The sequence below is a fragment of the Rhinolophus ferrumequinum genome, chromosome 7, assembly GCF_004115265.2.
Source record: "Rhinolophus ferrumequinum isolate MPI-CBG mRhiFer1 chromosome 7, mRhiFer1_v1.p, whole genome shotgun sequence".
Classification (NCBI taxonomy): Eukaryota; Metazoa; Chordata; class Mammalia; order Chiroptera; family Rhinolophidae; genus Rhinolophus; species Rhinolophus ferrumequinum.
This window is the reverse complement of record NC_046290.1, coordinates 48,959,536-48,976,871: the sequence shown is the minus strand read 5'-3', so window position 1 is coordinate 48,976,871 and position 17,336 is coordinate 48,959,536. Positions and strand designations below refer to the sequence as shown.

Sequence of the window (17,336 nt, the reverse complement as noted above, 5' to 3'; positions counted from 1 at the left end):
ATGATCTAAAAACATTAAATTTAGGCTCATACCGAAGAGACAAACCCAAAACAAAACCTATACTAATTGATTGGCTACTTTGGCCAAGAATTCTTGCCAAGGCATGATCGAAAGGCCAAAGGAATCCAGACCATTCTCTATTCTATAGTTTCTTCAGTGATCTTGGGCTCATGTCTTCAAAGGAGAGAGAAGAAAAGGTGAAGAAAAATACGTGATTACAAGAGACACTTCACTTGGTACAACTGAACGGCCGTGTCCTGGGACTATCAGTTTTTGGATTGTTTGGGAAACAAAACTTGGTGGAATTATTCTAAATATGCTCCTGTGCTTCTTTCTCCTTTCCATTAATGAGCCTCTACTTACATAATAGGGTAGACAACGTAAGTCTTAGGCCAATGACTAAATTTTCACTTTCTTTATGACACATATTCTATCAAAGAAGCTTCATACACTTGGAAGTTCCCGGATGTCAAAAATGGTAAATATCTAAGAGCAAATTTCCAACTGGTGGATAACTATTAATCTAATTTAGGCAGACAGAAAAACCCTTCCCTGCCTAGTGTGAGCCCCCTTTCATTCTGGAAAGGTCGCAGGTGTCCAGCAAGTTTCCCTTCTATGCTGCCACATTGTGGCCCTCTGTGGCACTACACCTGTCTTCCAATCTATTATTTCCAAATAGAGAATTCTCAACTCTACCAACATTGACAACTATTCTCTCAGTGAGGCTAGACACACCTCATTTATGGTTTGGCTAACAAGTTCTCTGCACACCTAACGCCAGTGACATCCTCCAGCACAGACTCAAGTGTCACCACCAACAGCAGTGGCCTCACACATAGGGACACCTGACTTTCAAGGAAGAAGTGCTGGTCTACCTCTGTTGGGAAAGTTTTCCTACTGAAAAGGACTTTGTTTATGTCTATCTCTGTCACATACTCAGTTTTCTTTAGGACTGTGGTAGGCTGGATAAGGTAAATCATTGGTCAAACAAAACAGTAACTGGTCCACCAGAGTCCAACCATAACTAGTTCTCACCTGCACTCTGGAAGCAATGGAAAATTACTGCTCATTTAGATCAGAATAATGCTATGGAAATAATGAAATAAAAAAGATACCCTATGACGCTAGTCCAAACCCTCTGGCTCTTTCCATAAAAGAAGGGCAAACTGGTTCTGTTAAACATTTGTTTTTCACATAGTTAAATTTTTTCAAGGTTGATAGTACCGGCTTATGTTACTAGATTTATACCATTTCTGCAGATAACTGTGGTATGATATAGTCAGGAAGACCAGGGGCTCTGAAGTACCATTTACTGGCTGTGTCTCAGTTTTCTGATAATGTAATACGGGAATAACAATAGTAATTATTTTCTGATGGCTCCCAGGGTTATAGTAAGAATTAAATGAGATACTGTTTATGTAAATAACCTAGAATAGTGCTCGGTACTTAGCAGGTGCTCGAAACATGTAAGCTATAATAGTTTTAGCATGGGGATAGATCCCTTGTAAAACACAAACATGGAATGTAACATTTATCCAAGATTCACAGCAAAACAAATTGTTCTCACCTGTAAAAGATAAAACAGCTGCTGATATGTTTCTAGTGTTTTTCTCCTCTCCTTACTCAGACTTTTGATTCCCTGGTTGTCGCTGTTATTTAGTATTTCTCCACCTTTTTTCTTATTTAGCTTCGTTCTGTGTGAAATTACATCCTGGAAAAAATTTTTATGAAATTACTACTTTTTACTCTGGTACTCTTTACCTCCTCCCTTCACATACACCCTGAAACACACATAGTTGGAAAGAGTAATTTTACACATTTCCCTTATGAAGAAACAAAGGAATAGAGATTACTAAACAAATTAAGGAAATCCAGCTTGCAGGTGAATTTGGCTTTTGTAATATTCATTCTCCAAAGTTGTACTTATTTGCTCTTAATCTGTAATATAGGCACCAAGACAATTAAATAAGAATAGTCTTTTCAACAAATGATGTGGTACAACTGGATAGCCACATTCAAAAGAAAGAAGTCAGATTCCTCTCTCATATCATAAGCAAAAACTAACTCAAAAGAGATCAAATAACTAACAGGTAAGAGCTAAAACTATAAAACTCTTGAAAGAAAACCTAGGTATAAATCTTTGTTACCCTGGATTAGGCAATGGTTTCTTAGATATGACCCCAAAAGTACTAGTGGCAAAAGAAAAAAATAAATTGGACTTCATAAAAACTAAAACCTTTGTGCTTCAAAGGATACTATCAATAAAGTAAAAAGACAACCCACAGAACAGGAGAAAATATTTGCAAATCATGTATCGAATAAGGGACTTGTATCTACAATATATGAAGAACTCTTAAATCTCAAAAACAAAAAGACAACCCAGTCAAAAATGGGCAAAGGATGTGAACAGACATTTTTGGAAAGGAGATCCACCAATGGTTAATAAGCTCATGAAGCTCAATATTAACAGCTCTTAGGGGAATGCAAATCAATAATACAATGTGCTACCACTTCATACTAATTAGGATGGCTATAATAAAAAAAGACAATAACAAATGTTCTTGGGGTTGTGGAGAAATTGGAAACTTCATGCTGGGACAAATGCACAATGGCACAGCCACTTAGAAAAACATTTTGGCAGTTCCTCAAAAGTTAAACGCAGAGTTACCATACGACCTAGTAATTCCACTCTTAGGTGTATATCCAAGAGAACTGAAAACATATGTGGACACGAAAATGTGTACATGAATGCTCATTGCAGAATTATTCATAATAGCCCAAAAGAGGAAACAACTCAAATGTCCACCAATTGATGAATGGATAAACAAAATGTGATATATCCATACAATGGAATATTATTAGTAAACAATGAGGAATGAAGTATTGATTCATGCTACAACATAGGTGGACTTTAAAAAACTATGCTAAGTGAAAGAGCTGTTCACAATAGACCACATACAATGTGATTCCACTAATATGAAATATCCAGAAGAGATGAATCTATATAGAGGCAGACAGTAGATTAATGGTTGCTGTGGCTGGGGGACGGGGAATAGGTAGTGACTGTTAACGAATAGGGGTGTTCTTTCATTTCTTGAACTGAAATGTTATTCACATGCTATTCAATTCATCCTTTTAAAGTGTACGATTCAGTGTTTAGTATATTCATGAAGTTTTGTGACCACCACCACATCTAATTCCAGAACATCTTCTTTGTTGGGTGATAAAAATGTTCTAGAATTAGATAGAAATGATGGTTGTACAATTTTAAACAATGCTGAAGTGTACATTTTAAAAGAGTGAATTATATCTTATTAACTTATAAAAGCACGTTCAAAAATATGTACTATAGAAGAAATACATTAGAGATAGTTCTCTCCCCGCCTCCTCCAATCACATTCCTTTAACCATTTACAGGGAACCTTGGAAATACGTGGCTGGAAACCTCAGGTTGTGTCTTCTTGAGGAGCTAAAAGGGTCATGAGCAAGAGTCGGTCCTTTAGATAAGAATCTACCAAACATTTTTACAGAGACCCACAGTAAAAAAATACATTTTACATCTTTAATTGGTAAACACACACACACACACACACACTCACACTCACACTTACACACAAACACACTACTGATTCTTAGTACTGGGACATACTCTCATATTTTCAATTTGCTTTTATTCTACTCCATTAAATATTGCCGATGACACACTAGATTGATTTCATGACCCACTAACGGCACATGACTCACACGAAAGTCACTGCTCTAGAATGCCTCCTCTGCCACTTAACCTTGGGTCACTGTCCCACAGAGTAGGTGGCAAGAAAGATGTTTTTCTTAAAATGACTTCTGTCTGCTTCCTTGTGCTCTTAGCCCTACTCCTACCTGAGGACTCTCTTGGCAGTCAGCATCAGGATGCAATCGGGACATTTCAGACACGACAGTACTTTGCTGTGCACGCACTGCTGCCCGTGGAGCATCCCCATTGCCAGTAGAGACCTGGAGTCATTCTGACAACTGTGCCTGCCCCCACTTCCAATTGCCTCTGGGGATGAGAACCACTGTCAGCTCTAAATCTTCTTGGTATCTCTTAGCACCCCATTCTCCATAACCAGTGTTAGTCCACAGGCAGAAAAAGCCCCTTGGAGCTCTGAGGTAAGATCGTTCTGTGTGGTTACGTCCATTGCCTTCCACGTCTATGATTTCCTTCTTCCTCATTCTCAGCTTAGAGAGAGCCAACCCTGACTTAACCATTTACTTTTGTCCCCCTATTTGCTTATATGGGAAAAGAGGGGGATTTGATTTGCAAGTCCATAAAAATTTTAAAAAGGCAACATTTCCCTCTTTATTTCACAAATATATAAAATACATTATGATGAAGAGAGGGAGCACAGTTATCACTAGATGGAAGTTAAGGGGAAGTCTACGCAGGCGGCTGCTGGATTTCCAGCCTTATCTATCAGAAGTCCTAAGACGTCGCTAGACTAACTGGCTTACAGTTCCATTTAACCCAGGTTTCTCCTCTTCAAATAACTGCTGATGTGTAGATCATGCAATTCCCTCAAATACATGTAATAAATTGATTATCTGGATTTTGAATAGATGGTAGGAAAAAATCTTGGTACTTATAACCCCCTCCCAATTACTTTCAATGGAAACGGGACTTTTCATTTGTTTTGTTCCAGACTTCATCTTCAGGATAATGGTTCTTGACATATAGAGAAGAGAAAAGAGGGCATGGGTGGTAAGCAAGCTCTGGGGCAGAACGAAATTCCTTTCCATTAGAAATAGATTTGGTGAAGACAGGACAGGAAGTATATGCCCACAGCTCAGTGTTGCCCTAAATGCCACCGTATTTTCCCTTCCCCTGATAACAGGATATCTGCATGTAGGTAATATGCGATAATATAAACATTTTTGCAGAAAGTGTGAAATAGTACAAAGGATATGGGCTTTGGAGTCATAAACACATGGGTGTCTGCAAAACATGATTCGCTCTGTGACTTTGTCCTGGTTACACTCGAAGGCCCACTTTCCTAAATCTATAAAATGGGCTTAATGATAGCAATCTTACTGAGCTGCTGCGAACACTAAAACAATCTACATATTTAGCACTTTTTCCAGTGAAGAAAACAAAGCTCAGAGAGGTTACGAAACATGCCCAAGGAAATATGCTAATAATATAAGCAGTGAAGTGGTAAAATCAAGCAAGAAAATAAATCTCAATCCTGGGTTTCAGGTAGCCCTGGTTTACAAGTCTGCACTCAGATGATAGAAACATCACACTCCCCAATGGGAATTTCAGGGATTCAAGATTACTTTTAGTGTCTATTTAGGTTTTCCTGCAAGCTGGTTGGAATCTATGCCTTTCTTCATCCCTATGCCTCTAAGAAACTTGTGTTCAGTTGCTTTGTCTCCCCCATCTCTATACCATTCCTTTTGCCTAAAACCAATGTTAACCACTTCACTCACCCTTGACTTTCTGAGATTTCTAGGAGGAATGTAAATTTTAAAAGAATTGTAAAATGCATGGTTTACTAGAGAGATCTAGAGTTACTCCATAAGAACTAATCTACTTCCCTTTAAAGTCTTTTTTCTCACTAAATACGTGCTCAGTGGAAAAAAAAAAAAAAAAGGACAAAGAAGATAAGTTTAATTCTATCGCCCAAAGAAAAATCACTTAACTTTTGTTCTTCTGGCTTTTTAAAAGTATATATTAATATATATACTTAGGACAATAAATGAAATTGTACTGTTTTAGGTACTATTTTCTTCCCAATTACATTGTGAATCTTTTCCCCTGCCTTTAAATGTTCTTCAAAAACACTTTTAAGGGCTGCATAACATACATATTAAGTTAATTCTATTGTCCTCTGTTGTTTTTGTGTTGGGTTGTTTTCACTACTTTAAATAAAGCTTCAACTGCATAATTGTTATCATCAAACTAAAAATGCTACTATTAATAATAAGACTGACTATATTTTTAATAATCATTAGTTTAACTTCTAGTAAGTGTTTGATACTTAGTGTTTGAAAAGGTAAGTTGAAAAATTAACTTTGTTTCACAAAAATGTTACCAATTAAGAATACGTCTTAAAAAAGTCTTACATTCATGAAGATCTGAAACTCTGCTATGATTGTATTTCCACAAGCTACATATTATTTATAGTACTTAATGTTTTGCAACTAAGCCTTTATTTTGAAAGGCAAGGCATTTCCTGTTGACAACTTTATGGGAATTGAGTAAAACAGGAGTTTAAGGCTATAAAAAGCATTCCCTGACAGACCTTCTGGAATATATTATACTTTAAAAGTTCTCACATGTGTCAAATAATACAAACTTTTTTTTTTTTAAAGAGTAAAGTACTGTTACTTTTCTGGATAAAATAATGAAAACAGTTAAATAAAGAACGTTTAAGTTGTAGTTTTATTCCTTAATATTTAGGAAAAAAGATCATTGTTCTATATTACAAATTGTTCTAGTTTCTTTATTTTCTCTTCAACTATTTCACTGTTATCTGTGTGGGGGCTGAAGACAAGAGTGGGGCATTCACATGTCCACTTATCTGGTAGCATCCCATGGCTGCTCATCTCCTAGTTTTCCAGAACTATGTATTCAGGCCCTGGCAGTTGGCTCTCCACCTCTGACCCACTGTAGCTTTCTGAGAGCTTCCCCCTTGACCTACCAGTTTTCTGAAAAACTGATGTGGCATCGGAGCAGGGACATGGAAAGAGGCTTTACCCTAAAAGTCTCCTTTTCTTGATTAAAATTAAACTTTTTACATGGTCTTACAGAGCTTTGATGTTGTCAAGTTTCACACAAATCCAAATCTGCAGCACTATTTATTTAGAGACTATTATTGAGGCAGTTCTATTCTGGAGGGGCCATTTCGAAAACGCGTAGGGGTTATTGTTTTTATCTTTTAACATCTTAATGACTGGAAGGCACTACTGGCTTCTAGTGAGTGTTGGGTTAGGGATGACAGATTCTCTGCTGCCTGAGTAAATAATTTTCCCACATCCTGAATGGCCGGAGTTTTGAATGTCCTGCTCGTCATTCATTCATGCAGATAAAAATTCTCTGTGCAATTAGTTAAGCCTAGAATAGAATTGTTTTACATATAAGCACAACACACATCCTCCACAATTTTAATATCCAATTAATTTTCTGCAATTCTGCAATAAATTTTCTGCAATTCTGCAGTCTGCAAGGACTGCAATTCTGTGTAAACTGGGGGAGTGGATGGAGCCACGCTTTGCGTATTCTGAACTTTACAAAGAGTTTTCCTGCATTTTGGAAAATGAAATCACCAACAGTTCTACCACTCTCCCAGGGGAGTCTCTGCAGCTCTCTCCACCTGTGTTTATTCTGAGAAGAGGCCCCAGCATCTGTCAACGTTATCACATCTAATGGCATCAGGCCCGTGTATTTTCAGTTTGAAATATGTGTTTTTATTATAAATTACTTTCTATTTCTCTTTTGTGTTTACATAAAGGACTTAGTCTTGTTATTAAGGTACACATGGAAGTAGATGTTATTTCATATAAATTTCACTTCCTAATGGTAAAGAAGCCTTACAAAATGTTATGAAAGGGGGATACAGAATTTTGCAATCTGAGAACCACTGCTTTGTAATAAAAATGGTAAATAAACTTTGGATCACTGATTCCAGATTCCAAATGACCTTAGCTGGACCAAAGCGCTGTGCACAAATATACCTGCATCTTCTCTCTTCTGGGAGCCAACAGTCCCACGAGCCCTACTGACCTCAAGTGTGATCCTGTTCTTCACCAGAAGCCCAATCTTGATGTCCATCAGGTTCAGGTCTTTCTCTAGCTGTTGATTGCCCCTGATTTTTGTCACCACTTCTCCCCTTAATCGTGCAACCTCTAGCTCCTCCTGGAAATCCAAGTCACTTTGGTCCAACAGATGCACAAATTTGCGGATTACTGTTAACGGTGGGTTTTCGGAACCAACTGCAGGGAAAGAAACAGGCATGCTTTAATTAGGCATGTTTGGAATTATTATCAATAGGAAAGAAACCAGGTCTTCAAATAAAGCATTACCAGAAAAATACAGCAATGGAAGTACTTGGTTTTCGGAGTGAATCATTCTGCCTCATGTCAAATCGGGACAAGGAAACTGATCATGTAAATAAATGTCTGGCCTCACTATTTTCTAGTTATCTAACACTCATTTATCAGCCCTCTCTCACACTGTTTCCAGGACGTAGGCACTGAGAAGACAATTCTATCTATCCGTGCCTTACTGATGAGGAACCTGGGAAAGAATGTTAATGTTTAAGTTACCTCGACTCAGAGAGCCTGTGGCTGAGTCAGATAAGAGATGTATATTCTCATTACAAGAAGCAGAAAGTGGCGTCTCTTGGCCCAAAAGACCTTCGGGAAGGAGCAGGAACTAGGTGAAAAATGAATCAGGAAAGGTCGATGAAGGGAGAGTTGGCCAAACAGGAGCCAATGGAATCACAAGCGGATACATATTCTACTTGGCAGAAATAAAAAAGTGTAGAAATTGAAATTTGGTCCTTGTTCTTTCTGCATGGACCAAGGGGAGGCACTCATAAACTAGGAGGTGACCCCCTGTTGTCGAGAGGGGCATCCATATAAATTCTGAAGGGGCTTTCCCTTAGTGCCTTGAACATGAATTATGCTTTACTTCCCTGGCACTCTGACTTTTGAAAAGGTGTATTTTTTTAAAGGTGTCTAATGAGATCTACTCTGGGTAAATTGAAATAATAAACTGTCCAGACCTTCAGTGATGAATGATTAGACAGAGCGATACAACGATGAGTTGAAGGTAACCCCATTGTCGTTACCTCAATACCCAACCTCTCCTTCACATCTAAGGCCCTAGTCAATCTTTCTTTTCCTTCCAGCTTGGTTCTGTGGTGTTTCGACACTCAAAAAAAATTTAAAAAGTTCAACCAACAACATAAACAATTAATAACATGTACCCGTATGAACCACCAAATCTAGAGTCATCTGTATTAGTAGTTTGCTATTTCTTTTTTTTTTTTTTAACGGCAGACGGGTAACGTGCCGATGTCGTAACAAGATTTGAGGTAGGCACATCTCACACCAGAGCGTGAACACGCAATCATCACACTTATGAACTACAAAAGGATAGTTTGTTATTTCTGATGGTCTATTTTGGAGAAGTTACCTTGGATCCTGGGACCCTTTGTTTCCCGGTCACTGAAACTTATGTGAATTTATTTTCTTCCCATTTCTGGCATGATGTTGCTGATGACATGACCCTTTCAGGAAAAGCCTGAGCGATGCACCAGAGTTCATTTGTGTAGCTAAATTGAGAGAAGATGGGCCATCTCATTTGTGTCTAAAGTTCTCTCTCCCTGCTCCTAGGGATTGTGTATCTTTTTATGTTTTAATAGGCCAGTTGGAAACAAATTAGTATTTTAGCTTTACTAATTGTTATGGCTCAAATTTAATATTTCCTCTATCAACAGTAGGCTTTTTGGCATATTCATGCCACTGTGTGGTATTTTAATTTCAGGAAATCATAGAACTTCACAGTCATCAGCGCTCACAAGTGGCCATATTACAGTTCTAGCAATTTCCAAGCTTAAATACATTCAATGGCTTTCCAGAAGGAACGGGTGAAAATGGTTGATTGACTAAGAAAAGTGATCTTTTTTTCAGATTAAAAAAATAAAAGCCTTACTTTTTTGAAGATGCTGAATTGAGAAATGACAATTTACATTTTAGTTACCATGAAATCACCCTATTTGCCAAAGTCCAGAGAAGCTTAGGTCTAATTCATTCACTAACATAGTTTCTATTTACTTTGTTTGCTTTTAACATAAAAATCACCTAGATTTTTAAATTGGAATTTCTTTTGTTTTTGTAATTAAAAAAAGTAAGTAAACGAAAAGCATCACTATAAGCACCCATGAAAACACATTACATATAATGAAATGAAAATCAGCCAGTGTTCATTTGGAACATTTATTCTTAAATTGCCTTCCATGTGCAAAAGCAATAGCAAACCTCTTTTCGTGTGTAAGGGCTCAGAAAACAAACCCCTGACTCAGACTTCTAGTAAAAAACTTAAAGCCATCTACCATTTGAGAGACGAATCTTATTAATTCAAAGTGAAGTGTGGCACCGAAAAGAACAGTTGACCTATCCTTACTCAGCTTGCATACTAACTCCTGGAATTTAGCAGAATGAGGTATTAACCAGTGGATTCTGCACGCTAGAGACAGAACCAGGCCTCTAAGCTTTTCCTTAACAAGTACCAGGGAAGATTTTCTTGAGTCGTGTGTTTCACCCCATAATTCAAATAGACTTTGAACAATAAAGTATGTTGTCTAAAGTATTTACTAGGCACTATGCTAGGAAAATTATTAGTTTTCTACTTTCTCCAAAAAATAAAAATAAAAAATGAGGCAGAGTTAGAGACAATATAATGGCCATTTTCATTACCGAGCTACTCAGGTAGTGACTTTTTTTACTCTCTCAAAGCTATTTTTGAATGACCTAAATAAAATATTTTAAAAATTTGGGCAGTACTAATACTTTTATCAGCAAGCTCTTCTCAATGCAATGTGGGATATGCTTTTTTTTTTTTTAGCTGACTTTTTAAATTTTTTATTTAAAATTTATTTGGGTGACAATGGTTAGTAAAATTACATAGGTTTCAAGTGTACAATTCTGTAATACATTATCTATATATCGCATGTGTGTTCACCACCCAGAGTCAGTTCCTAATCTATCATACGTTCTTGTGATAATTAGAATGTTAAAAATTCAGCACGTAAAGAATGATTGTCACTATGTAACAAACAATAAAAAACATTGCAGAGTTGGGACTGTAAAGAGAGGTACAAAATGTGATTGTTACTCCTGGGTGATTTGTATTTTTTTTTGCTTTTTCAAACTTTCTACAAATGGCTTATATTCTTGTAAGAAAAAATACTTTGAAAACCACAGCTACTGTGAAAAGTCCAGAATGAAATTACAGGAAGATGTTTGTAGTTATCTTTGGGAGATGAGACTACATGTTTTTTCCTTATTTCCAGAACTTCTTACATGAATGTTTTATTCTTAAAATGAGGGGGGACAAATCACAGGCCAGCTGATAAATTCAATAGTTCAAATGTAAGCTTATCTTCTGGCTAACTCTTTTGCATTAGATTCAGAATTCTAGCTCAAATTTAACATAAAATATCAGACTTTATGCCTATGCCATTCTTTTTGAAGAAATTATATCCAATCCACTTACTCCTTCCACTTATAATAGGAAAGGCCTTTTCTGTCATTGCATGTTCCTTTGTGCCCCTGCTCAGAACCTGGAGCCTGCGATGGTCAAAATCTACTGGAAACTATGGGCATCCTCCTGGAGCCGTCAGTCTCTGAAGAGACTAAGAGGGAAATAATTTGTCCTTGCCTGGTTTATAAGGGATCCATACTTTGTTTCAGAATACTCCTACTTACCCAATGTTTTGTAGTCATCTCTAGCTTTGTTTGCTCTCAGTAGCGACTGGATTTTCACGATTTCATTTTTCTGCAAAAGAATGCGAACAGTCATGATCTCCCAGAGTCCCATCTATGCCACTATTTTAGAATTTTGAACTATTTAAGAACTGGCAGTATTTAAGAATGGACACTATTTAGAAATGACAGTGTTTAGAGGTGGTGTATGTAATGTTTAGTTTTCCATTTTATTTGAAGACAGGGTCAGATAAGTTTAGTTAAAAGTATAAACAAGACTGTATGGGGACTGGTTAAATAAAGAGCTCTAAAAAGGCGAAAGAATTTTTCCACCAAACTTAAGATGATGCAATCTATGTTCACATAATCTCTTGCTTAAAGATCCTGAAAAAAATTACTCCTGCAGGCTTCCATTTAAGTTAATTGGGTAGCAAGTAATGTTGGAAAATTCTCCTTTAAAATCTTTTCTCTTTGGTAGTCGTTTCCTCTCATCCATTTTTTCTGTCCTGTCCTGACTGGTTGAAGGCTCTCTGTGAACATGAGTTCTGAATAAAAAAATGTAAGCCTCCGAATATTATCACATTGCGTTCTAAGGCCTATTTTTTTCCTCCTGGTATTCATTTTCACCATTTAATAAGAATCATTCAACGCTAACATCTAACAAAGCATTCATTTAGTTCATTCTCAGGCAGGATAAAAATCCACATGCACATCTCTTACATGATCGCTGAAATACTGTAGTCGAGAAAGGTAATTCTTCCGTGCTGTTATCATCCGGAACCAGGACTGAATCTAAAAGTAAGTAGAGAAATAAAGGCAATCAACGAAGAACTCTGATATCTTTTTATGCATCTTTCTAAAAATATTAATATTTGATTTGATAAAAAAAGTAAAAATTAGCAGTCTGCCAAATAATAAACATCTAAAGCCTAATCTTCATCTACTTCTTTCCTTGCTTTTTCTCTTAAGGGGTTCAACCCATGTTATACTTTATGGTGGAGAAGGTAATGTAGCATTGTACTATTTTGCTTTATTCACAACAAATAAAATCCAAGAGGGCAAGGCATTTTCCTGAAAGTTGCAATGGGTCTAGCCATCCAATTAAACTAAATACAGGGTTTCTTCCAACATCCCTTCAATGCATCCAATATACTTTACATCTTTACAGAAAAACATCCAAAGAGGTTTCACGAGGTACCAACTGTGACCAACAGTTTTCTGAGAGAACAGACATGTGTTCTGTGGTGAGCACAGGACAGCACTAAGGAGCTAATGTATCAACACAGCGGATCTAGATCACCTCATTCTCTGTCTTCACAGTTTAAAAGGTCTTTTAAACTAATCTGATTCCATTCTCTCTCTAACCCACTATTCTGACTCCTACCTGGATTTCCAAGTTGTCTACAAGTTCACTTCTGTACAGTCCCTTGGTTTGCAGTTTTGAGAGAGTGCACATCACAGGGCCTTTTCTTTCTCTAAGCTCAAAGCAATCAGCTTGGGTGGAAAGCTGGGTTCGCCCTGGCTCACCACCCAAATTCAGGTCCTAACTTTTGCATTTGCCTTACAATTAAGCTTCTGTACTGCTAAGTATGAGCACTCTAAGTATCATTAGGGAACATTGTAAGAGGAACATGAAATAAAGTTGGGTTTCCCCCAGACTTTAAGTAATCAATTTGGACTTTCTAGAGCAAGAGCATTTATTTACTGGTCACTAAGCACTTCCACCTCGGATTCTCACAACCACATAAAGGACCTGAGCCAGTTATAGTTCTTAATGGACTTGCTTGTAGATGATCAGCTAAGGGAGTCGTGGAGGTGGGATTGAAACCCGGACTTGCTTCTGATTTCAAGGCTCACACCTAGTCTTTCCAGTCTGTTTTCCAAAAGCAAAACTAAAACGAAGGGAAAAGTTTCAATCAAGCACTTGATAAGGCGGGAATGGATATTTACCTTCACAATAGAAGGAATATGATCAATGAATGTTTGTCGCCTGTTGATATATGCCATCCGTTGTTTATGTCCCTTCCAAAAAGACTGTGGAAAATAGTAAGTTACAGAATTAATTATGTGCAACAAGTTTTTCAGTTTATTTTGGAAAGTGCCAGAACAGAGGCTATCTCAAGAGACACTGAGTTGGAATGCTGGCAGGAACCCTCCCCCACAGATCTCATCTGACACTATCTCTGGGGGTGGATGTTAAACTGAGCAGAGCATGAGGTCACATCTGAGACTTGTCCCAAGCTTGGGAAAACAAAGTTACCAGATAGAAGCCCAAATTCCCAATCAAAAGCTTAATTTTACCAAGGCACTGGATAACAAGAGAAACAATAAAGTGGAATTGCCCCAAAACATACAGGTTAACTGGGTGCTAATATTATTTGGTAACAACATAACGTGCTTCAAAATAATAACTATTAAATATCTTAACTCCGACAAGTGGCCCTTTGTGGCCTAGACTGGAACGGAAGATGCTTTACTAACTTGTGACTCACAATCCCTAAAAATAGGAGTGCTGTGATTGAACATTAATTATTTCATCCATTTCTATAGTAAGTTTAATGCTGCTCCATCAATATAGCTTTACTAGGTTATCATCCATCATTAAAGAGAATTTTTATAACATTTACAAACACTGGACACAAACTAGGATCTTTAGAAGGATTAAATCCATAACTGTTATAAGTTTATTCCAGTTCATTTATGAGTAGCTTTTTTTGGATATCTTTGTAAGTCACCCAATTCTCTGATTTTGCTTTTCAAATTAGAAATGAAACACAAGTTTCTTGTTAAAAAGGACAAATACAAAAATTATATTATTTTTATAAATTTCTTTTCATGTTGCATATATCAACCTACCTCCTTCTTTTAAAAATGTATGTGGAATTTTATTATCATTTAAAAAATAATATCTTTTTTAATAATAATTCAAAACAAAATAAGATGGAATAAAAGTGATCAACTGAGCACCGCCCCAGACTTCCCCTCTCAGTGCAAATCTCTGGAAATGACAAATATGCTTTTTATGAAGAACTTTTAATTCTGAAATAATTACAGACTCACAAAGCTGCAAAAATAATACATTTGAGTTCTGTGAATCATGTGAGACCCTTTACCAGCTACTCTCAATTGTAACATCTTATAAATATGCTTTTCAAGCAATCCACAATAGCGCTAGAAAATGAGAAGACACTGGATCAAAAACTATGAGGGATCCTGGAAGAGAGAAGGCAGTTGGAATTGGATTGAAAGAGGGAACCACAGAACAAAGTTCTACAAAAATGTGGGAATATCTTACAAAAAACGTTGGATGGTTCTAAGCTTGAGTGAGGCTTGGGCAGCAGTCAGAATAATTTTGTGAAACTTGTAATCTTATCCACTTGCCAATCAGTGAACAAAAAAGCATAGGTGGAGGAGTGGGACTTGGGAAAAGTACAAAAGAGTATAGAGCCTTTTTGAAGAGAATTTCGCAATATGAAATTTAAAGTTATTTAGCCTTTCACCTAGTGTTTCTAATTTTCAATATATCTAGCCTAAGGAAACATAAATAACTGTGCAGAAAAGCTATATATAAGAATTTTTGTTGCATTGTTCATAAAATATATATATATATATATATATATATATATATATATATATATATAGAGAGAGAGAGAGAGAGAGAGAGAGAGAGAGAGAGAGAGAGAGAGAGCGCGCGCAGAATGTTTACAAGTAGGGGAACAGTTAGATAAATCGTGATTGCATTTAGACCAAGGGATGTTATGTAATAGTTGTGTAGAATGAGATAGAGTCACATATATTGACTGGGGGAATGTTCCGTATATCGTGGAATAGGAAGATCTCCAAGATACACTAAGAGAAAGAGGAAATTATAGCTTACTGTACATCCTATGATACAGCAGGTTGACAAAAACCCCCATAAAATAATGCACATTTCTATGCAAACAATCTGTACTCAAAGCCTAGAAGACGATCTATGAGGATATACAGCAAACAGAGAAAGGTCATAAAGTAAAATGTGCCTATGCACCGATCCTGACTTCAACTCAGCTATTCTTCAAAGGAATGTCTAATTTTTTGCTATGTAGCCTTGAAGCAGGCAAAACATAAATGCATACATATATACTTTATTGTGGTACACAAAAGATAAACATATAAATATGTGTATGTGTTTATGCATCCTTTATTTTTGACAACATGGGATCCAATCTTATGCTAAGGTTTGCTTTTTTCCCCTCTAAATTAAATATAGCATTGATATTAAATATAGCATATAAATTAAATATAGCATTGATAAAAAACCTGATACTCCCGATGAATTTTAGTGACCACACAGTAATCTGTAGTATAGATTTACTATGACTTTATTCCTCTACTGGTGTGCATTAAATTGTCGTCATTTTTTTTTTTTTTTTTGCAGTAAACAACTTTGCACACACCTCATTATGTGTTTTGTACACGTTTCCATCAAGATAGATCAATAGATACAGGATGACTGGGTCAATCAATAATTGACATTTAAAATTAGCATTTATTGTCAAATTGCTCTCCAAAGACTGTGTGAGTGATACCCGTTTTCCAAGGGTCTCACTGAACTGGCAAACAGAAGACTGACGATATCCAACTGACTGATGAAAACTGTTGTCTCATTTTTATTTATATTTTGATCTCCAGCAAGGTGTAGAAAGCTTACCTTCCTTCATGTATCTTTGCTCTCTTTATAATACAATTGTTTTAAATATTTCCTCTATGTACATGTAGAACTATATTGAACAGTGTTATAATTTTTGCTTCAACTGTCAAACATAATTTTAAAAATTCAAGAAGAAAAGGGAAATGTAATTACCCATATGTGTACTCTTTTGGTTGTTCTTTTTTCCTTCCTGGTATTCCAAAATTCCTTCACTTATTTCCCTTTTTGTTTAGAGAACTTCCTCAGATATTCTTATAGGGCAGGTATGTTAGTGGTCAGTTCTCTTTGTTGTCCTTCATCTGTGAATATCTGGATTCCCCTTCATTCCCAAAGGATACTTTTGCTGGATAAAGAATTCTATGTTGACAGCTCTTTCCTTTCAGCACCTGAAAAATGTTGTGCTTCTTTCTCCTGGTCTCCATAGGTTCTTATAAAAAAAAAAATCTGTCATGAGAACTGTCTTCCCCCTACAGATAAGCTGCCATTTCTCTCTCATTGCTTTTGAGATTTTTTTCTCTGTCTTTTGTTTTCAGAAGTTTGACTGTGATGCATCTGTGTGTGCATTTCTTTGAGTTTATCCTGTTTGCGGTTTGTGCTGCTTTTTGAATCTGTGGTTTTATGTGCTTTTGCTACACTATGGAACTTTTCAGCCCTTATTTCTTCAAGTACTTTTTCAATACTGCTCATTTCTCTTCCCTCTGGGGACTTCGATGACACAAATGTTAAATCTTTTGTTAGAGTCTCACAGACAGCCCTGGGGTTCTGTTCTTTCTTTTTTCAATTTTTTCTCTGTTTTTCAGGTCTGCTGATTTCTTTCATTCTATCCTCTAATTCACCAGTTCAGTCCTGTGTTCCTTTTATTTTGCTGTTGAGTCCACCCATTGAGTTTTTGACAACTGTCATTCTATCTTTCAGTTCTAAAATTTCTGTTTGATTTTTCTTTATATTTTCTGTTTCTTTGTAGATTACAGAATAAAAAAAAAACCAGAAGTGTGAAGAAACAGTTATAATTCAAGAGGGTCACCTGAAAAACTATTAAAACTTCCAGATGACTAGTTATAAAATGAATATATAAACTTGATAAATTTTCTTTATGTCAAAAATAAACTATATAATAGAATGAAGATGACATTCACAATACCAAAAAATTAAATAACATAGAATAAACTTAATAAGA

At 36.4% G+C, this 17,336-nt stretch overlaps 1 protein-coding gene and 1 non-coding gene across 2 annotated transcripts in view; both read right to left on the bottom strand.

The window, feature by feature from the left end:
* Positions 1–17,336, bottom strand: part of IQGAP2 (IQ motif containing GTPase activating protein 2) — a 264,412-nt gene that overhangs the window by 35,831 nt on the left and 211,245 nt on the right. The window contains exons 18-22 of the mRNA XM_033109917.1: positions 13,420–13,503; positions 12,190–12,261; positions 11,473–11,542; positions 7,763–7,971; positions 1,568–1,711 (exon numbers count right to left, since the gene is read on the bottom strand). Of these exons, the coding sequence (XP_032965808.1) occupies positions 1,568–1,711; positions 7,763–7,971; positions 11,473–11,542; positions 12,190–12,261; positions 13,420–13,503 (579 nt within the window). The remainder of the gene's footprint in view (positions 1–1,567; positions 1,712–7,762; positions 7,972–11,472; positions 11,543–12,189; positions 12,262–13,419; positions 13,504–17,336) is intronic.
* Positions 9,037–9,140, bottom strand: LOC117025383 (small nucleolar RNA U13). Its single transcript, XR_004423596.1, has one exon. It is a non-coding gene; the product is annotated as a small nucleolar RNA U13 (small nucleolar RNA).